We start from the raw sequence: 22123 nt of genomic DNA, 5'->3' as shown, positions 1-22123 counted from the left end.
TGGCTCACAGAGTCCCCCTCACTATCAGCAGTGTAGGATAAGAAATTTGCCTTACTTTAGTGAAATGATTATTTTTAATACTCAGACACTGATCATATTCCTGAGGAAAAGGAAACATAAATCCCTCCCTGCACTGACAGCACCAGCCCGCATCCCTAGATAGGAGAGAGCTAATTAAACCTGCTCATTCCAGCCAAAGCCCGACCAACGTGTTTGTACAAGCTTTGTGGTCAAAGCATGTGCAGGATTTGGCCCAATTTCCCCATTTTCATTAATCACAGGGAAAATTCTCCACTTAGAAACAATGCTAAAGATATACCCGATAGGGCTTTTTTTTCTCCCTTGGCCACTTCCCTCTTGGCAACGGGGATGAAGTTCTGCCTTTGCAAAACATTTTAAAACCTGTTTCTGTTCCAATTCAGAATCACCCACCCCAAAGCTTTCCAGGTTATCTGTAAAATAAAACCTGGATAAATGGATGGCTTGAAATGCTTCAAACTGATAAATTCAAAATACATTACTTTGACTGTAATTTTGGTTTGTGTTATGAAGCAAAGTGAGAATGTTAAAAACCACTGAACAAATAGCCATTGGAAATGGGAAATGTTGTTTTGAAATTGAAGAAATAGAATGTTTTTGCCCTGCAGACCACCTTCCCTTTCCTCCAAAGCTTGACAGAGTTTCACAAAACATTTCAAGTTTGACGTGCTGTGTTTCGGGGGGAGCTGAGCTGTTTTTTTTTGGGGGGGTAAGGAGAAACTGCAGGAGCAAAGGAAACAGCTGGAATCCAGACAAGGTGCACCAGTGCCACGGTGGGACCAGTCCCTCCAGCTGGGCTCCCGTGCTGGTTTAGGCTTGATTTTGGTGCTCCCGAGCCCCATTTCAGCTTCAGGAGTGCCCAGAGGAGGCAGAGGTGTGCACGGGAAGGCAGCTGCTCCGGGGATGAGGAACAGGCAGCCCGTGCTGCTCCATCCTGTAAAAACCCACCTCAAACCCTTCCCTGGTTATAAATATAGCAGCCACTGACCTCGGAGATTAATCAGTGGGCTGGTGTCTCTGCGTGATGTCACCCCGTGTTTTTCCACAGGCCTGTCAAATCTCAGCCTGTCTGATGTGCCGATGACAGCTCGCGCCTGCCAGACGCACCGGGCTGAACGCGGAGGCCGCCAGGATTTATGGCCGGATTCTCCCCAGCTCTCCCGCACACACAATACACAGATGCCTCTACAGGATGATGGAAACCGGGGCTGCTCGGCAGTGTGGGTGTTTTTAGGTGTTATTGCACCATTTCTGGCCTTTGGTGACTTCTGTGACTAACACAGCTGGATTTGCGGTGATCCATCTGAACCTGGGTGCTCCAAGAGAAGCCTGTCAGTCTGGTGGGCAAGGAAGGGAGGGATGGAGCCAGGGCCAAGCTGATGCCATCGCTGGATCTCATGTTGGGAAACCAGCTCTCTCCAGAGCACCACACCTGGCAAAGGCATCAGGAAAGGCACAAAAGCTCCTGGTTGGAAACCCAGGTCTGACATCAGGGATTTAATTCCACTATTTGACCTTTACTCCTGCTTGCAGCTGAACCTGCAGCCTGCTCCCCTGCCCATGCTCACCAGGCAGGAGCTGCCCAGCTCCAGTGGGCACATGTGGGAGGGGAGGATGAACCCACAGTGTCTGAGCCCAGACGGCAACGGAGGCCAAAGGGTCACACACACCACATGTACAAGGTGAGGCACTGCATGTCCACAGTGCAATTTATCAATTAATTTGAGAAGGAACAAAGTAATTAACACTGGAAGCAGGGGATAGACTAACTAAGCACATGCTGTCACTCTGCTAACAGGGCTTGTTTGTTTGGCTTCTGTTCCTATGGAGGTGGGGGCCATATCAAAGGGTCAATTCATTGCTCTGGTTATTTGTATCTATCCAAAATGCATTCTTCACATCTCAGAGCCCAGGGAGATAGCCAGGGGCTAACTGGGGACTGCTCAGCCTTTGGGAGCAGTGTTCTTTTGGGGGATAGAAGACCTTCCTACCACAGCCAAGTGCTGGAGTCACCAGGACTCAACACGAAGCACATGCTCACCTTTGCTGGACCAGGTGCAGCTTGCAGAGGGCCCGGGGCTCCCATGGCTTTCATGTCCTGGTATTGTCCCCCAGCAAGGAACCCCTTACCCATCCTAGAAAGGAACCCCTACCCTGTCTCCAGAGAGCTGGAACTGCTCCTGAGCATCATTCACCATCTGGGGAATGTGGGGGTCAGGGCCAGCAGCAGATGCCCCAGCACGGAGCAGGAACACCTGTCTCAGGCCCACCTCTCTCCTGGGGCTCCACTGGTGCCACTGGGCTGGGCAGTGACAATGTCCAGCACTGTCCCCAGCCGTGCTGGAAATGAGCTCAGTGGAGCCCTCCCCAGTCCCTTCTCCACAAGTCCAGGACTTTGGTTGAGCTGCTTTATCAACCCCAAAATAAGTTCCCAATAAATATGTCTACAGTAGGTCTTTGCTCCCTCAGAAAAAGGGTTTCCCATGAGGTGAGCCAGCACCTCATGGCACTGAGGGTAACCCCAGGACAGTGATGTTTCCCTGTTTTAAGCAGCTGTGATTATGCAAGGCTCCGAGTGATTCCTGGGAGTGCCAAGGGAAAGGTGAGCTCCCTGGCAGTGCCCAGCACGGGCTTTGGAGGGGCAATCCCTCTGCACCTTGGCTCAGCCCAGCCCCTGTGCCTGCACAGCCAAAGCAGGAACCCAGTGCTGTGACAGGAGAGACAACAGGAGAGGACAGGGGCAGGCAAGATCACTCTGTCTTCATCTCCATGCAAAGATGGGACCATCCATGGCTTGCAAACCCTGGCTGCTGGTGCCTCGAGCACACTGCAGGCTGAATGCCACCTCTGGAGCAGCTCTTTGGGGCAAGAAATTCTCCTCCTTCGGGATAACACTGACCATGGACTGTTCCTGTGCCCCTCGCCACAGCTCTGTGTGTGACACCGGGACCTGCAGCAGCTGCCCCGGCTACCTGGCATCACCAGCCACCACCCTCAGCATCCAGAGTACGGCTGTGGAATGACCGACCTGCTAAGAAAATAGAGAGCCCGTTCCTTTGAAGTTAATGAACTGTGAAAGCCTTTGAAAGCAGAGCCTTGTTTATTTACTCACCGCAGCTCATGTGGACGAAGCACCCAGACACCCCGAGCGCTGCTAATTTGAATGGAAGATCAAACACGAGGCTCTGCCCAGTTGGAGTGAGAGCTGTCCTGGCCTCTCTGCTGCCCATTGCAAACCCAGGCAGTGCCTGGGCTGTCAGCCGGCTTTTATGGAGAGGAGCATCAAACAAGCCACCAGGCTGACAGAGAAACTCAGTATCTTGGGTGCAAAGCTCTGACACCCAGCCTGAACATTTCACCTCACACCAAAATTCAGCTGTGACCCCTCCTGAAGACACATCACCCTCCTCTCCCAGGGCTGGCACTGCTGCCTGCACTGCTGTGTCTTCTCCCATCCTGAGTTTCATCCCGAGCCAGAGGTCTCACACAAGACCTGCACGTTCACATGAACATCGTGCTTGTCACCTCCTCCCTCTCCCTCCCATGAGAGCAGGATTCAGAGTCCAGCCCCTGTCTCTGTGTTAAAACAACCCAGTAACAGAAAAGCTCACAAAACGGCCACAGCAGAGCCTCCAGCATGCTGCCCACTGTGATGGGTCTTCTGAACAAATTCACAGCCTTCCAGTCTATAAATATCAGCCTTTTTAGTCCACTTTGGGGATAAGCTGTAATGCAATATTCTGTGTGGGCTCTGGGACAAAAGGACAGCACCCCACCAGCATCAGCTTTCTGTCACTGCAGTTTTCCAAAGCATAATTGGATTATAACGATGTGTGAGCTTCTAGTCCGTGTTTCTCCCAGGCTGGGGAAGTCACTGATCTGAACAGGAATAGGAAGGAAAGAGCAGAATGAGCTGAGCTGGCTGGAGGGGAGGGGGCGGCCGAGGGCTCTGGCAATGTGGAAAGGACTTTGGTGGATAATGGGGTTTACAGTCCCAGTAATTAATCAGGTACATCACAAAAGTGCTGACAATGAGAGGTTACCAAAATGCCTGCTCATCTCCGTGGTGTGAAAGGACCAGCCAGGGACCGCGTGGGGAAGAGAAGAGGGAACTGCCAGGCAAGGTTGGTCTTCACCAAGTGTCAGTTTTAGAGCGATGAAGGAAGGAAAGCTGAGAACACGGGGCTGTTCATCCGCTAGCTCAGGTGACAGAGACACGGAGAGAAGGGAGAGCCCTCGCCCAGTTAGTGCAAAGGGCTGTGTGTGAGCTTGGACACCGATACCCAGTGGTGGCTCTTGCTTTGGCCATCACCGTGCCAGGGAGTGGATGCCCACTGTGTCGCTGTGCCCCAGACCTGCAGGTCCCCGGGCATCTGTGGGGTCCGCACCGCCTCCGCCCCACGGCTGGGATCCTCCCGGCAGCCCCGCAGCGGAGCCGCCAGCTCCCGGCGAGCCGATCTCCGTGCGCTGCCCGGCCCGGGGCGCTGCTGCGGGCGGACACAGCCCCGCGGGGCCCCGCGGAGCGCGGCTCGCCCTGCGCTTCTGCACCCAGCAGTGACACCTGGCGGGGCCGAGCGCGGGCGGAGCCGGCCCCAGCCCCGGCACCCCGATCCCGCATCCCGGATCCCTCACCCCGCATCCCGCATCCCGCATCCCGCATCCCGCATCCCGCATCCCGCATCCCGCATCCCGCATCCCTCACCCCGCATCCCGCATCCCGCATCCCGCATCCCTCACCCCGCATCCCGCAGCGCCGCTGAGCCCCTTCCCCGGGAGGGCCCCGACGGGGCGGCCGCGACCGGCGGCTCCGCTCAGCATCCCCGCGGGTGCGGGAGCGGCGGTGGGAGCGGCTCCGGTGCGGGGCGGCGGGGACAGGAGCCCGGAGGGGGCAGGAGCCCGGAGGGGACAGGAGCCCGGAGGGGACAGGAGCCCGGAGGGGGCAGGAGCCCGGAGGGGGCAGGAGCCCGGAGGGGGCTGTCCGACGTGCCCTCGGGGAGGCGGGGGTCGGTCCGGCCGGAGCGGCGGCTCCGCGTCTCTGACTCTGCCCAATGAGAGCCCGCAGCCCGGCGGGCGCCGGCGATATTTGGCCGCGGCCCCCGCGCTCCCATCCCCAGAGCGCCCTCGCCCTCCGCGCAAGGACCTCCATGGCCCGGCCCGGCCTCGCCGCCCGCCCCGCTCCGCTCGGGAGCCGCCGGCCCCGCTGAGCGCCCCGCAGCCCCGGGGGAGCCCCCCCGCCGCCCCCCGCAGCAGAATGAGCCCGGCCGCGGGGGCCCAGCCGGGGCTCGCTCAGCAGCGCGGAGCCGGCGGACGCGCCGCGGGGCCGTGACGGGCAGTGCCCCGAGGGGAGAGCGGGCAGGACCCCCTTCCCCGGTCATTTCTCCATCTGGACCCCGCCCCGGAGAGATATGCTCAGCCCAAACCGCCTGGAAGCGCCTCCTGGGATTGCCGTGGCCCCCGGGCGTGCGGAGTGCGGAGCCTTCCCTCGGACGGCGGGCGCGGCCCCCCGGCTTTGCCTTCCCCTCGTCCTCCTCCTGCTCGCCCTGACGCCCCGCGCCGACTCCTCGTGGTGGTGAGTGAGACCCCGCGACGGCGACCCGACGGTCCCCGGGCCACCCCGGGCCACCCCGGGCCACCCCGGGCCACCGCGGGCACCGGGGAGTGCGTGGGGCGCGGTCGAGGGACGGGGATGGAGATGGAGACGGGGATGGAGTACAGGGATGAGAACGGGAACGGGGACAGGGTGGGGACGTGAATGGGGATGGGGACGGAGAAGAACGACTGGGGGTGGGGGCAGCGCCGACGGCAGCGCCGCGAGCCCCGCAGAGCCGGAGCCGGAGCCCGACGTGCGGCCGTGGGAGCCGGCGAGGACCGGCCGGGGCTCTGCGGGCTCCCCGTGGCTCCACCTGTGCCGCTCCCGGACTCCCGGAGCGGGGCGGCGGGGACGGAACCGCCCCGGGGCCGGTTCCGAGTCTTTCCTCGGGCGCCGTCACCGCGCTGGTCACGGGCACCCCGAAAATGCCGCCGCTCCTTCCCTGGGGATGGGACTCGCCGCAGGGACCTCCGGCTCTGTCGGGAGCCGAAGCCCGCGGGCTGCGGGAGCTCTGAGAGCCACGCTTTAGACCGGGGGAAGCGACGGCCGCTTGGAGCCCCTGAGCCACCCTGAGCCCGGAGCTCCCATCCCCGCGGGCTGCGCTGCTGCCTGCACAGCATTACAGCATGACATTACTTTGCTCCTGGGAAGCGAAGAAGTTGATGTCCCCCTTCCTTTAGATAAGATGAGGCTTTGTAACAGACAGAAATGAGGCCATAACAAAAACCTTCTGGAAATTAATCTCCTCCTGCCCCGGTTCGTGTAACAATGAAAATGCATCTATGCAGAATAACAGTAATTAGGAAAACAAGGACCGAGAAATTTTCCAAGAGACCTTGGGCTGTTTCAGTAGTTCAGCAACACTGGAGGATAAAAAAAAAAAAATAGTTGGCTGCAGAAAAGTTCTCAGTGTCCCCCACCCTTAAAAGTCCTCTCTAATCTTGTGGAAAACAGTGTTTTCCATGCCAATCTCATCATCATTAACAGATCACGGTGGATGAGGCAAAACTTCATCAAATTCAACCCATCTGCCACTGAAAGAAAAAAGTAGTTTCTGGAAATTCTCAGCTACCGTGGAGCATTCTGTAAGGGACCGGGAGCACATGCAGATAGGACAAGTATTCCCGGAGTTTGAGAGCACGTCTGGCCGGGCTGCCTTTCCCAGAAGAGCCATTCCAGGCTGAGAAAGGCGGGTGGAAAAGCTGTGGGGCTGGGAGGAAGCTCAGGGACAGGGGACAGGGCAGCTGGCAGCAACCAAGCACAAAAGCAACTTCTTCAAGAGACCAGAAAATGCTTTAGGGGGCAAACGGAAAGTAGAAAGAGCAAGGCGCTTTCACACTGTTCACAGGCACGCCGAGAGGAGCTTTCCCGAAGCCTGGTCAGCTGAGGGGAGCTGGAATCGCTGGGAGAGAAAATGAGTCAGTGCTGGGGAGTCTCAGGTTGATACAAGCGCTGACCTGGCTTCCAGAGCCAGCTCTGCCCCAACCCGGCAGGGCAGGTGAGGGCAGGACAGCTTCTGTGGGCAAGGTGAGGTTGGTAAAATGTGAAAAGCTGAGAGGCAGGCAGGAAGGAAAGAAGGAAAGAAGGAAAGAAGGAAGGAAGGAGTTTGTTAGAGCTGGAAGGAAAGGAGGAATGGAGTAGTCACAGCATCATCTGCCCAGAGATGAGCAGTTCTGGTAGCACACGTGGATGATGCCCGAAGGGTGAAAGTTCCTTCTTTAGGAGAAGAGTTAAAACCACCTATTTCCCTTGCTCTCGTACCCCACTTCTCCCCACAACGGCTCCGCTGTGGTCTGCCCTCATTCCAAGCGTGTGTCGCTTCCCAGCAAGCGGGAGGAAAACCAGCCACGTTTTAAGCCTCAGAAGCTGTGGCTTGTTTGGAGGAAGCTAGATTTAGCTCCCACAGCAGTTTGTGCTCTCAGCTTGCCGGGCAGTCCCTGGCTGGCAGCTCGAGGGGAGAGGAGAGCAGGGAGCTCCCCGGGGCAGCCAGGCAAAATCCCTCTGGACATCTTTGCCAAGCAGTACTGGTCCCAAGGACCTTAAATACACGACTTTTAAAACAAAAACCATTAGAAATGGAATAGATTAAACTCTTAAGATTCACACTTTCAACTGAACTTTCTCTTCTGGAAAGCAGAACATTCCTAAGAAAAGCCTGAATTGAACCAAGTGCTGATGTGTTGGACATGTCAGTCCAGATAAAATAGAGTGTTTAGATGAAATTGTGTTTCACTGAAAATGGTTTCAACCAGCTGTGATTTGGGAAAAAGTTATTCAGTGATTTGCATAGGTTTCCAAGCACATCCTTAGCACCACTGATATTACAGTAAATACATTTGGTGGTACATCATCTTTCCTTATTTTAATTATTATTGCCAAATTCTTCTAGGGATTCACACACAATAAACTTGTGGAACTAGAGGAAATGCTTCTCATTTTCAGAGTCAACTTTTTAAGTAGTTTAATAGGAAAAACTGGGTCCACTCTGATCACAGTACACGGAAAGGAAATATCAACCAAATGTTTCTTCTAAACAACTGCAAATTATTAATTTTCAGTGACGTCAGGCATGGCCCAACCGCCTCACATCAACGCCAGGAATTGGTGAACTTTGGCATCCCAAAGAGTGGCTGTGGGTGTGCGTGTGCACGTGCTCAGAGCTCAGAGGGGACAGGTTGGGGACACTGTGGTTGTGGCCCGTGTGGTTGTGGCCGGGCTGTGACTAACAGTGACAGCGGGGTGGCTGTGGGCAGCAGCACCCTTGCATAAATGCTTCCAAAGTGTTACTTAGCAACAAAATACCGGCTGAAACACAGACAGAAATTAAGAAGGAATGCAAGGGGAAAATCCCTAAATCCCGTTTACACTTGCATGTGCTGGGTAGGGAGAAGAGCGTGGTCGGGGGTGGCTGGCAGGGCTGCGCCGGGTGAGGCCGTCAGACCCCAAAAGCGGCCTCTGAAATTCCTTTGGAAAGATTTGGGAGATTAGACAAATGTTGCTTATAAACATAAACTGTGTAATAAACAAACTTGGTGTAAATAACTAAGTAGAGTTTACTCGCTATTGAGAGCCCAGCGAGCTGTTGTGGTGTGGAAAGCCATTCTGAAATTAAAGGTTTGGTTAAAGAAAAATGTACACAAAGCCCTGTACATCCCCCTGCATCCCACCCTCACACACACCCACTCTCCTGCAACCCACACAGACCCCCCCAGCTCCCCAGCATACCAAATCCTTGTTAGAGAACTTGTTTATTGCTAACCACAGCCCTTGGAAACTACAAATATTTAATTTCATCTGGCATTGGAACAGATGGGAGGCATCAGGCTCCCAAAGAGATAAAACAAATCTGTGGAAGGAAGAGGATTGCGAGTTTGGGTGTGGGTTGGAGAGTGTGTGGGAGCCCAGCAACCACATGGGGCTACCCTTGGTGCTGTCAGGCTCCAGGAGAGCTGCTGCCTCCCAGGGTGTGATGCCTGTATGGGGATTTTGAGGGATGACCAGCCCAGAGTCAGGCAGCTGTCATGGTCCAGCTCCCTTTTTTGGCCAGGGAAGGTGAAGTGTGTTTATGGGCACGGAAAACATGCCAAGGGCAAATTGTGAAGCAGGACTGCCTGTGTCTCCCTCTGTGCTAGAGCAACCCCTGGACACGGTGCTGGGCTCTGGCCAAGGGCCTGGGAAGGACACCCCCATGCAGATGGAGAAGGGGACATTCCACCCAACCACGATGGGCTGTTCTTCTGCAGGATTTGCCATGTATGGCTGCTGTGGCACCAGTGCTGCTCATGGTCCAGGTACAGGGAGTGGTGGAAAATAGAGCCCCACATATGTGGATACAGGATGTAGGAGAGAGAGAGGCTCGTTTAAGCAGGCATCATGCTAAGGTGTGTGGGAGGGGAAATAGCATAAATAGGAATGTTTGAAATTATGCCAAGGGAAAGACAGCTGCATGGAGCAGCTCCACAGCCCACCATGGAACCCTCTGGGGCGCGGGGGTGCTGCTCCTCCCTTCCGTGCCAGTCTCAGCTGGGCACACCCACAGCAGCCCCCGAGGGCTCTGCTCCCAGAGGGTCTCACAGGGGTGTGGGGGCTCTGAGGGCTGTGTGTCCATAGCTATGAGCCCATCCTGTGCCATGGGTGAGCCAGTGCCTGCGCCACCTCTGCTTCTGCTGCCGCTCAGCTCTTCACCCTTTCAGCCTTGGCACCGTTGCAGGCAAGATACAGAATTGTAGAATCACAGAACGGGTTGGAAGGGACCTTAAAGCATCCAGCTCCAGCTCCTCAGAATTAGTGGGGACAGGGGACAAATTTCCAGGAGCAGAACTTGCCACCTCCAAGGAGAGAGGACGTGCAGCTCTTGGGACACGGAGATCCCCGGGGTGTTTGCCCCGGCTGTCAGTTTGTTGTTGCAGAGCACTTTGCATGGCAATAAAAGCAGGAGGTCAGTGACCAGGAAGTCTTTATCCTGAGGCACTCTGCTGCTCTGGCTGTCCAGGCATCCATGCTGTGAAAAATAAGCTTTAAAGTAATGTCAGACTGATGGAGAATGAACCCCGTGGCCTTTGCAGCAGCCCTGGTGTTCTTGGTTAGGGTGGGTGGAACAGATGGGTTCTCTCCATCACTCTGCACCGTTACAATAATCCTAACTGTGCTGCTTAGTCCATTTTTCATTAGGGTCACTTACACCTATGGGAAATCAGAAAGAAATGCAGCAGGAAAAAATCCTTCTGCTCTTCCAAACTCATTAGCTTTTACCATTACCAAAAGTGATTTCAGCAGTGCCATGAGGAGATCTGTGCTGGGCCAGAGCCCATGGAAACAGAGCTTCCTCTTGGAGCAGCTCACACCCTGTTGGGTGGCACAGGAGGTGCCATGCAAAAGAGAATCATACATCCAGCTTTATTATCAGAGGCTATCTTACCTCCCACCTCTTAGCAAAGGACTTTGAGATCTGGGGAGAAAAAAATGGGTCCTTAAAGGCAAAGCATATTTTTAATGAACAGTTCTTTTATATTCATGCACCACCAACAATGTCCCTGGGGAACAGCTTTTACCCAGCACTGGCCAAAGTTTTCAGACCTCAGTTTTCAGGTTACTGTTATGTGAGATGCCAGCAGGAAAGCCTCCCACATCTGCCCAGGGGACAGCAGACCACAGCACCCACCTGCTCCATCTCCCCAGGACCACAGTGTTTCAGTCCTCACAGAAACTACATCCCAGTGACTACACGGGGTGCAGGAAAACCAGAGAGGGGACTCTGACCAGGATCTGAAGGCAGACAGCTTTAAAAGAGGGATGCACAAGGAAAAGAAAGATAATGATGCAGAAAATGAAAAATATGTCCCTTGAGTGGCACTGGTAGTGGCTCAGCATTATGATATTAAAAATTATTGAAGTGAGACTAAGGTTCTCAACATCCAGAGTAGTGACTCTAAGTGAGGAAATTAGGACTATTAATCACTCAAAGGCGTTAACAATTCCAGCAGGCCAGGATGGCCCTGTTCCCAGTGGGGCTTAATAAAATACTCAGGGTTTGTAATACTAAAATAATGTCTCAGATGTGTATAGCACCTTGCAACCCAAAGTGCTTGGCAGTTGGCTGTAAATTGTCTGCCACAGCAGGGAGAGCAGGGGAGGGAAGGTGCAGCATCCTTGGGAAGTATGCAAAGAACTTGAGGAGGTGAAATGCTGCCAGGCATGGTGGAATTTGCTCCTTAGCAGGCAAAGAGGCAGGGATGTTGGATTTGATCCGATCTGCACAAGCTGTCTCCAATAGCTGCCCATGGCTTACCAGCCTCTCTCCAAAATACAGATTTCATGAGGACTCAGTGGATGGGGAGAGAGCAGAAGTCAGGATAGTTTGGATCTCGGTGTGATCCTTCAGGACTGTCAGAGGACAGAGCAATGGGGAACGGAATCACTCTTCCTGGGGATGGACTCCAGCAGCCTCTGATGCCACCAAGAAGCCAGACCATGTTCTCTGCTCAGCCTCAGAGCTCTTTTCAGACCTCAGAAGCAAAGACTACCCAGAGCTCTGCGAGCAGCTGACATGGCTGAGGATTCCAGGTTGCCTTACCCCAGCTGAGCACACCTTGCACTTGGCAGGGAGCAGCTGTGCCAGGAAAGACAAACTCTCCATCTGAAAACCATTCCCTGGGATGTCAGAGCCCAGCCTGCTGCCGTTGTGGAGACCCTTTGATGGAAGGAGCATCCCTCCACCTCAAAGCCATCGTGCTGAAGGGCTTCACGGTGCTGTGTCTGGCCAGAGCTCCTCCTGGCCCTGGGCTCTGTGTCCACCCATGCTCCTCTTCCCACCCAGCTCTGCCACCAAACAAGGAGATGAAAACTACTGGCAAAGTTTTGGGATGCTCGAGTTTTCACCCACAAACTCTCTCTCCATGAATGAGTGGCATTAATGAGTGAGGGAGCCTCATGCACTGGTTCTCTGTGTGTCAAGGACCAGTTGTGGGCTCCGTGAGCTTCCTCACACCTGGATCCTGAGCATCACCTGAGCTGCTTGCACAGACATCCTTCTCCCAGATAAAGCTGTGACAGTGATTTTAGTTAAGTTTCTATTAATCAGATTTAAATCTGTGCCTTTAATGCAACCCACGATGGGAATTTATAACGTTTCAAGCAGATGTTTTAATTCAGAGCACTTTAATGTTGATTTGTCTGAGAATGGCAAATCCAAAGTTTTCCCTTTTAAAATCAAGTCATGTTCAAATAGGTTTTCCAATGCCTTATGTAATGATGAAAAATTAAGTCTTAGCTAAAGCAGCATCTAGTATAAATTTATTGGAAACTAAATTAGGGCACTCATTTTGCAGGAACACCTTGGTATTATGGAAGAGCACCGGGACAGTTTCTGATTCCACGTAATTTTACCATTTCCCATTACATTAATTTCTTTCTTCAAGTCCTCATTTTCCAAGAGGCGTTTGTTTCCCTGCGAGCAGGGGCAGGGAGGAGCGCGGCCGTGGGCAGCTGTGAGCTGTGCCCTGGGCAGGACCTGGCCGAGCTCTGGGGGAGGCTCAGGAGCCGGAGCCACCCAGCGCAGAGCCGCGGGACGGGGCTGCAACAGCCCGCACGCTACCAAGTAAATAGATGCGTCTGCCTCTGATTTGCATGTTTATCTTAGAAGCAATTTAGGTTTCTCCTTGTTTACAAGAGCCGAAGTCAGCAGACTCTCCGCAAGAACAGCTTGGAAGGCGCCGCATGACGGCTGCGTCCGCTCCTCGGGCACCGGGACGAGCTCCCGCAGCCCCCGGGGCATCCCTGCGGCTCCGGGGACCAGGGGGGCTGCCAGGGAGCCAGCAGGGCTCCAGAGCTGGAACGTGGGGTGTCCATGCCCGGCGCTCGGGGAGAGGCGACGCTGCCGGACCGCTCAGCCCAGGGGCCGCAGGGACGGTGCCAGCCCTGCCCGGCTGGGCAAACGGCTCTGCAGCCGGCAAAGGGCGATGCCGGGGCTTTGGGCACCCTGAGGAGGCAGCGGCGAATGGAATCGAGCTGGACTGAGCGGGGGATCCTTATCCCCACGTGCACTCAATTATCCATTTCCTTCTTCCCTTCCTCCAGCTCCCCCTCACTGCCCAGCTCCTGCTCCTGCCTCTCTCCTCCCAACCCTGAAGTCCAGGCCTGAGCAGCCTCCAGCACCAGCAGTTGTTTCTCACAGACTTTTCCGAACTCAGGGCTTGGGTTGTGTGGGGCTTTTTTCAGCTGGAAAATTCAGATTTTCCCAGAGAACAACTCTGCAGAAGTGTGCCACTTCCAGCACAGCTTCATTTGTTCAAAAACAAAGTTCTGATAAGGCAGCTGGGGACTTCTCAGAACATCCATTGTCTGTCCCATTGCAGTGTTTTTAAAATGTCACAGATTTTGAGAAATAAAATTGGAAGGGATACTTTCATCTATCCAAAACAAATGTTTGGGTTTTTTCCCTCCCAAAACTCTGCTTGGCAGAATTTTTTGATGTTCCTTGTCTTGCTGCATTTCAGAGTAACTGAACCGAACTGGAGCATTTCTCACCAAGTGGAAGCTTTCGTCCTTGCCGAGATAACCACAGCCTTTCCAGGACATGGGAGGAATTTCCCTTTAGTTGTGTGTTACATTTCAGTACATAAACTCTGAAGGAATCCTGTAGGCACTGTTGGAAATCCACTGCCAGGGGCAAAGGGAGATGCAGCCACTGACCCTGGCAGTTCTGGGGTGCACATGGCGAGGTGCTGCTGCAGCAGTTGGTGCCCTTTGCACTACTCTCCTTCCACTTTCTCTGCTGATAATGTTTGTTCTGATCTGGGTATTTGGCAGGAGAATTAAGGAGCAGTAATTAGTTTCCAGTGTGAAAAAGGGAGTGCCTAGTGTTTATCTTGTCTGGAGGGTTTCCCTTGATCTCGGTCTCCCAGGGGATGCTGTTAGTGCTTTATCCATCACTCTCCAGTCCGGGAGCAGCTGCTGTGTCCCAGCCCGCTGCTGTGACTGGAGACCAGCGCCCCAGCTCAGCAGTGCTGGTGCAAGGCAGGGGATGGGGTCCCCACAAGGCCCCTGGTGAGGTGGCCCATCACGGAACATTTTCGCTTTTCCAGTTTCCCCAGCATCACTATTCTCCAGCAAAGAGAAGCTTTGGCTACTGGATCCTGCAGCACCTCATCACTGCTCCTGCCAGCCCAGGCAGGGTAAACCAGCCATCCCCATCCTGGCTGGGCAGAATGAATTTCGGGCTGGGGACCTGACCATGCTTCCCCGTAGGAATTCTGCAGTCCCACTCGACGCCACCGTGCCATCATCCAGCTGCTGGGATGCTCCTCTGCCGTGCCCTGCCCTCCGCAGGAAGGAATGGGTTGCTCTCACAGTCTGGCACGAGCGAGGCAGTGAAACACCCACAGTCGGCAGCGCTTGAGGAGCTCCTGTTGGCTTTTCTTTCCCTAACAGCTTCTGCTGCTTCCCTGTTCCTCTGCTTCAGGATGAAAGGCTGGTGAGCATGCCTGTGATAACAGTGCTCGCTGCCCCTTGGAGTCTGGTCTTGCAAAGCCATGGGGAGCTGGGTTTATTATCCTCAGCTCCAGCCCGAGATGACCTTGTGCTTCTGCCAGCATTTAAACAAAATATTTTAAAAGAGGGAACAGATCCCATTGCTTTCTGTGCTTGCAGGGCTTTCCTGAGCCTGGGAGCCCTCTCTGGGGTGGATAGAACTGAGAGAACATGTCAAGAGAGAGACAATGAAATATTGTCCAAGCTTATTGCTTTTTATTATTATTGAAGGAAGGTTTTTGCTTCCAGTCTGGGGGTTAGAAAAAATCTGAATATCACCCAAACCTCATCCCTTCCAGCCAGAATCCCAGCTCCGTGCTCTGCGGCAAAAATCATCCTCAAGCACAAGCAGCCAGAGGGGCGAGCGGGTGGTGCAGGCGGGAGCTGACTGGGATGGAAAATTCCACGTCGCTGCCATTGTCCGGGCTGGTGTGAGAGTGCGGGGCAGAGCTCAGGTCCCTCCCCCGTGGCTGTGGAAAGCTGCCCATGGGGCTCAGCCAGGCTCTGGCAGGCTGCTCTTTGTGCCGTGTCTTCTGCTCCCCACTGCTGCAGGGAGGGGACCGCGATACAGAGACACGAGGTGGGAGCCACAGCAAAGCTCCGCCACTTCTGGAACTTCAGGGCACGAGAGTAAATGTTCAGGAGATGCTCAGAGAGGAATCGACAGCTGGGGGATAGCAGTGTGGGTAAGGAATGCAGCACCAGGAGATGATCACAGGTGTGTGTGCCATGGACATTCCCGACAAAAGCAGGCAGGAGACAGGGCAGAGCCTGCATGAGCCGTGCTGGGCTCAGCTGGGCTCCATCCTGCTGTGCTCAGCAGGGCTGAGCGACAGCGCGGGGATGTTGGGAAGAGGGTGGGAGGGAGGTTTTGCACATCAGCAAGTTTCTGCTGCTGCCCCAGGAGTTGACACAGCCCAGGCTTATGGGAGACATCCCGTGACTCACAGCACCCTGTCTGAGCTGACTGTCTGCGGCGGGAGATGAGCTCCACAGACTCCCTGCTTCTTCCTGCAGGGATGCACACACTGAGAAAGGCTCTGCTTGCTCCTGGCTGGTGCAGTTTGGGATTGGTTTATTACACAAAAAGTCAGGGATGGCTCAGCTGTGCCCTGTCCCTGTGTCCTGCCTGTCTGAACCACAGCCCCAGGCAGGTCTTGACATGTGCTTCACAGCTCGCCCATGCAAATGGGATGCTGCAAGGGGGCACAGTGCTGTGTGGAGTCACTCTGGGAAGAGCCTGGAGCAGCTCTGACACAGCTAGAAAGGAAAGAGGGAAAGCTAGACTTCAATATAAGGCCCATCAAGTAGGGTGAGGAGCTGGTGGTCACTTGGTTTGTTCAGCTGGAGGAGGCGGAGGTCAGACCTCATTGGGGTCTGCAGCTTCCTCCTGAGTGGTACTGGAGGGGCAGCTCTGATCTCCTCTCTGTGACCAAGGACAGGACCCAAGGCAGTGCCTGGAGCTGTGTCAGAGGTTTAGGCTGGATATTAGGAAATAGTTCTTCTCCCAGAAAGTGGCTGGGCACTGAACAAGCTCCCCAGTGCAGTAGTCATGGCCCCAAGGCTGCCAGAACTCAAGAAGTATTTAGACTATACTTGCAGTCACAGGGTGGGATTTTGGGGATGTTCTGTGCAGGGCCAGGAGTTGGACTCAATGATCCTTGTGAGTCCCATCCCACTCAGGATTTTCAGTGATTCTGAGTCCCCTCTGCAGGCAGGGCAGTGATGTGGCACCATTCTCTCCCACAGGTACATCGGGGCACTGGGAGCGAGGGTGATCTGTGATAACATCCCCGGGCTGGTGAACAAGCAGCGACAGCTCTGCCAGAGGTACCCTGACATCATGCAGTCAGTTGGGGAGGGAGCCAAGGAGTGGATCCGGGAGTGCCAGCACCAATTCCGGCACCACCGCTGGAACTGCAGCACCCTGGACCGGGACCACACTGTCTTCGGCCGGGTCATGCTGCGAAGTAGGTTCTGCCCTGTCCCTTTCCCACCACCGTGTGCCTTGTCTTCCTGGGAGAGCCTCTCCTCCCGCTGGGCTGCCTTGCCTGGTGGCTTGGATTACTCCCTGAGGAGAGCTTTGCTTTTCCTTGTAAATTAATCAAGTAGTAATGGGAGCAGAGCACTGCATTTGGAATAGCTGCACCAGATGAAATGGAGCAGGGGGAGCACTGGGGGAGAAGGGCAAAGGAGGAGACACCTCCGGAGAACAGGCTCATATGTAAACAGTAATGGGATATATAAATATTTGGAGAGAGGGGTTGGCCAGGACTCAGCAATTCACGTGGGAACTGGCTGTTCTCTCACATGGCAAGGGAGGCAAGGCACAGATGCAGCTCCAATCCTTGCTCCAGGCTCCGAGGTGGAGGAGGACACACGGGGCAGGTGCCAGCCCTGCACAGAGGACTGGGCATGGCCCCTGCCCGGGAGAGACCTTCCCACTCCAGGTGAGGGATGGATACAGCTCAAGCAGGAATGCACCCAAGAAATGTAGCCAGTGAACAAAGAGGAAAGGCACGATGGGGACAGGGATGGGGCGGCTCCAGAGCAGGAGCAGCATCATGGGCTCCAGCTGCCCTGGGAGTATCTGGGGAGCAAACAGGCCCTGGGAGCGGGCTCAAGCCCCGGCACAGGCAGGAGCACTGCAGGACAGATGCTGCTGCATCCCATGGCGTGCTGGGAGCATCCAGCCATGTGGCCTCCAAATCAAAAGCGGCTGGAAGAGTCTTTCCACTCGCAGCTCGTATGGAGGACACATGAGCACCACAGGAGGAGCTGGTGAGTGGGGGGCTTGCTTCTAGCTGGCAGGGGGATGGGGCAGCTACCTGTGGGGTGGACAAGCAGCAGAGCCACGAGCCAGGATGCCCAACCTGACTGGAGGGAAGGGGACTGGAATGCTGAATTCCAGCATTCACCCTGCCATGCTGCAGCCTGCCTGCTCAGCCTCTCTGTTCCCATCACGGCACCTTTTCTCCTGCTCGCATCCTCTCCTGGCAAAGAACGGAGAATGATGAAAGCTCCTCGCCACAGCCCCATCCTGCGAGGCCCAAAGAGAGCTCTGCTGCCTTTGAAGTTGCTTTCAAAGGCTCTTGAAATGAAGACTAACATGGTTTTGATTTGCAGCTTCTTTTACAACATTATAAAAACAGCTGCGAACTTGAACCAGAGACATAAAATAGCAGGCGGCAAGCTGTGCTGCGCAGGGAGAGGAGAGCCTGGCCAGAGCTGGCAGTGCCTCCACGCTCCACACAGCGCCAGGAGGGAGCACAGGGAGTGGCCCTGGGGAAGGATGCTGGCTGGTCTCAGCTCCTGTGGCCATGACATTGCAATTAGTGTGAAGGGCTCCCAGGAAGCCGAGGCTGGACGCTGTGGTAGCAGTTTGGATTACCCCCATACAGGATGCTCTCGCTCCCCACGCCCCAGATCTTCATGGGCTGCAGGCACTGGGCACAGCCTGGCACACTGACGCCCTATCCCTGTTTCTCTCCCCGTGGCAGGCAGCAGGGAGGCCGCCTTCGTCTACGCCATCTCCTCGGCCGGGGTGGTCTATGCCATCACACGGGCGTGCAGCCAAGGGGACCTCAAGGTGTGCAGCTGTGACCCGCTCAAGAGAGGCCGCTCCAAGGATGAGCGCGGGGAGTTCGACTGGGGCGGCTGCAGCGACAACATCAACTACGGGATCCGCTTTGCCAAAGCCTTTGTGGATGCCAAGGAAAAAAAAGTGAAGGATGCTCGGGCGCTGATGAACCTGCACAACAACCGCTGCGGGAGGATGGTGAGTGCAGCCCCCGCCACAGAGCCCAGCGCTCGCCCCTCCCACGGAGACCCTTTGCACGCTTTGCCCGAGGGAATGGCCCCACAGGGATGGCAGGACCTCGCTTACCTTTGCCTCCTGTGCCCTTGATGATGCTGGCACCAGTGACCTCCGTACGCAGCCCCATCTCCCATTAGGAGCCCCATCCCACACAGCCAAGGGCTGATAAGCTGCACCAGGAATGAGCAGACACTGGTGCAGTGCCTGATGCCAAAGGTGCCCACTGGTCCTTACCCATCCCTCTTCCCATAGGCTGTGAAGCGCTTCCTGAAGCTGGAGTGCAAATGCCACGGGGTCAGCGGCTCCTGCACACTAAGGACTTGTTGGCTGGCAATGTCAGATTTTCGAAAAACAGGGGATTACCTAAGGAGGAAATACAATGGGGCCATCCAGGTGACAATGAATCAGGATGGCACTGGCTTCACAGTGGCCAACAAGAACTTCAGGAAGCCCACAAAAACAGATCTGGTGTATTTTGAGAACTCACCTGATTACTGCGTGATGGACAAGTCAGCAGGTAAAACCCAGAGCTCCAGTCATTACCCAAAAGCATCTCTTCCTCCCTTCCCAACAGGCCAGCAGCTCCCAGCTAGTCCAGCCCGGGGGCTCAGCTGTTCTGTGCACAGGCTGCCAGCTGCTCCTCTGAACACAGCCCAAGGTTGTGATGGGACTGGGGAAGAGGTATCAGGGCTGCCGGACTCCTGCAGAGATGACCAATGGTTTCTCAGCCTGGAGCATTCCCAGTTTAGTTTGCAGCAGCCATGGGAGCTTGGTCAGGAGCATATGGTCCTACCATCCTCAGCCTGAGCACAGAGCTCTGAGCTTTTCCAGCTGCAAAGCCTGGCTCGGTGGGCACACACTGCTCCAGGGGTCCCCCAAAGCACAGAGGGGCTGCAGAGAGCCCATCCCTGTCCCCTACAGCTCTTGTGCTCTGGCAGTAGCAAACACAGGCTTGAGCAGTGGGCATGGGAAAGGGGCCATGCAGATTGTCATGAATGACACCCAGAATGTTTGGGGTTGGAAGGGACATGAAAGATCATCTCATTCCAACCCTCCATCATGAGGGACATGAGAGACACCAAAGCTGCATCCCTGGCCGGGCTTGTGGCATCCCATGTCCATAAAGCAAGTGCAGGATTTGGAGTGGAGCCTTTGGAGACCCCACTGCAGCAGGAACAAGGGGACCTCCCCCCTAAAGCAGTTGCCCCCAAGGTCGCCATGGTAGAAGGAGACGCTCAGTGTCACCAGTAACTCCTGTGGGTGGGTGGGGAAGTGCTGGAGCACGATGGAGAGGAGCACCCTGACCTGCTGTCGCTTCCTCCCCAGGCTCCCTGGGCACGGCTGGCCGGGTGTGCAGCAAGGTGTCCCGCGGGACGGACGGCTGCGAGGTGATGTGCTGCGGGCGCGGCTACGACACCACGCGCGTCACCCGCGTCACCAAGTGCGAGTGCAAGTTCCACTGGTGCTGCGCTGTGCGCTGCAAGGAGTGCGAGGACACTGTGGACGTGCACACCTGTAAAGCACCCAAACGGGCTGAGTGGTTGGACCAGACCTGAGGAGATGGGAGCACTGAGGGAAGAAGCCACTGCCACCCCCCCTGCAATGTTTTTTAAACCCTTGTGCCCTGAGGGCCACGATGTTCTGGGAGCTGTAGTTCAGCTGCATGGCTTTTATTTAATTAATTCTACAAAGCACTAAGGAAAGGACTACAGTTCCCAGGAGGTACTGTGGGCCCTTCGATGTGCTCAGCAAAACTAATCCCTGACCCAGCAGGAGGCTGTGATCCTTGCTTGAACTGTGAACCTGCAAAGGTTCTCCTGGCAAAGGGACAGTGCAACCAATACAGATTTGGGGACTGACTATCAGGACGTGATGGCTGAGGAATCCTGCACCTCCCCACAGAATCTACGTTACAGTAAAGCTTCACCAGCAAAAAACACTAGTTCAGAATAATCCACTCTTGCAAAAGCATTCTTGCTTTTTCTTTTTTGCAAGGCCAGAGGAAGGGTGTTGTGAATCTGTAACAGTTCCATGACACCCGTGTTTCCCTCGAGCAGATTGACACATCACTAACCCCACTGAGCAAGAGTCACCTCTGCACGAGGCTTGTCCCTGTGTCCCAGCACAGGGAACCAGTGGAGCTGTAACTTGGAACTGAACCCTGAAGGATTGCACAAAGGCCACCTCTAGCTGCTGGTGGGGCGCCTGAGAGAGCAAATGAGACCTGTGAACTTCTTGGTAGGTTCTGAAGTCAACGATACAACAGCATCTCTGTACAACTCGTGTATGTTGTGTATACTGCTTATTATTTTAAGTCAAAATTCTTTATAAAACTGTATCAGAAAATGACGTCCTTTGCTTTTTGAATTCTTACACCCTCAGCCGGGCATGCCCTCAGAGCAGGAACCAGCCTGCAGTCTTTGTCTTCCCTGCTGTCTGCAGCTCCTGTTTGTCCCAAAGCTTCCTACAAAGCTGAGCATCCAAAGCCCCAGGGGAATCCTGTCTCAGCAGCCCCACGCTTCAGGACATGTGGATGCCCCATCCCCACAAGTGTTTAAGGCCAGGCTGGGCAGGGCTTGGACCAACCTGGTGGAGTGGAAGGTATCCCTGCCCCTGGCAGGGGGTGGGACAAAATAAGGTTTAAAGTCCTGTACCACCCAACCATTCCATGGTTCTATAGCACTGGGTTGAGCAGGATATGCTAAATAAATCTTTCCCATTAGAAAACCCCCAAGCACTCTAAACATAATCAATTAAAATTGAAGTTGATGAGGGGAGGGGAAGGCAGCTGCTGAGCTACTGGCAGGAAAGTTACAGTGATCCACCCCTCATCTCTACAAATTTCTTCTTTTCTCCACCAGTTTGAACAAGCAGACATTATAAAAATGCTTTATTTAGTATACAGATATTTTATGGAGTCTGGTCAAAAGGTCCCAATCCACACAAACAAGTGCAATGTGTAACAGTTGAACCTGGAAACCAAAGTGACCCAGGTAAAAAATTACCTTAAATCATTGCAATTGCTGAAGCTGAGGGTGCTCCTGCAGTTCCCCCACCAGTTCTAGGCTGCACCTTGCCCCAGGCAGAGGTGCCTCCTCCCTCAGTCAGGAAAAATGGGGTTCATTTTCCTAATATTGCTCAGCATTGTGCTGATGGGCAAGTGAGGGCATTTCATACAGAGGAAGTTTTCATGGAAGTTCCAAATTTGTAACAATAAGAAAGGCCAAGTCAACAGGGACCTGCAAATACTTTTTGCTGAGTCTGTTTTACTGCTGCAGAGGGAATGTCAGGGGTCCCTGAGAAGCTGGGGTTTTCTCCTGGAAGCAGTGTGGGCAGGAGAGAGCTGAGCAGGCTACAAGAGCAAAGTCTGAAGGAAGGTCAAAGGAGCAGGATGGGATTAAGGCAAAGAAGATTATTCTGGTCCTAAGCCACCCATCAGCTACTGCACCCAAAGCATCTCCAAACAGGGACTTTACTCAGTGGCCCTAGGAAATAATAGTTTAAGTGGGGAGAGAAATCCTTTTTGAAACATGTTTTAATGGGGGAATGCTCCAAGAATTAAAAGAGCCTGCCATGGGCTGGATTAAGCACCTTCCTCCATGCCAAACCCCCAAGAGTGCTCATGCAGATAAAGGGCTTTCAGCAGAGCT

General features: G+C 54.6%; 1 protein-coding gene across 1 annotated transcript; it reads left to right on the top strand.

The window, feature by feature from the left end:
* Positions 1-5301: 5301 nt before the first annotated feature.
* WNT2B (Wnt family member 2B) lies at positions 5302-20822 on the top strand. Its single transcript, XM_086861892.1, has 5 exons — positions 5302-5608; positions 16406-16626; positions 18157-18434; positions 18726-18990; positions 19800-20822. Exons 1-5 carry the CDS (start codon positions 5445-5447, stop codon positions 20027-20029), a joined length of 1158 nt encoding a protein of 385 aa, XP_086718018.1. The 5' UTR covers positions 5302-5444; the 3' UTR covers positions 20030-20822.
* Positions 20823-22123: the final 1301 nt, after the last annotated feature.

The sequence above is a fragment of the Cyanistes caeruleus genome, chromosome 24 (genome assembly GCF_971803275.1).
Source record: "Cyanistes caeruleus chromosome 24, bCyaCae1.hap1.1, whole genome shotgun sequence".
Lineage (NCBI taxonomy): Eukaryota > Metazoa > Chordata > Aves > Passeriformes > Paridae > Cyanistes > Cyanistes caeruleus.
Note: the sequence above shows the minus strand (reverse complement) of the source record. Positions and strands in the feature narration are given on the sequence as shown.

What these genes read in the sequence shown, in the direction of transcription:
- WNT2B (XM_086861892.1), top strand. Translation starts at nt 5,445, where the DNA reads ATGCTCAGCCCAAACCGCCTGGAAGCGCCTCCTGGGATTGCCGTGGCC. An exon ending in CGCGCCGACTCCTCGTGGTG is followed by an intron (nt 5,609 to 16,405) that starts GTGAGTGAGACC and finishes TCTCTCCCACAG; the next exon opens with GTACATCGGGGCACTGGGAG. An exon ending in ACAACCGCTGCGGGAGGATG is followed by an intron (nt 18,435 to 18,725) that starts GTGAGTGCAGCC and finishes CTCTTCCCATAG; the next exon opens with GCTGTGAAGCGCTTCCTGAA.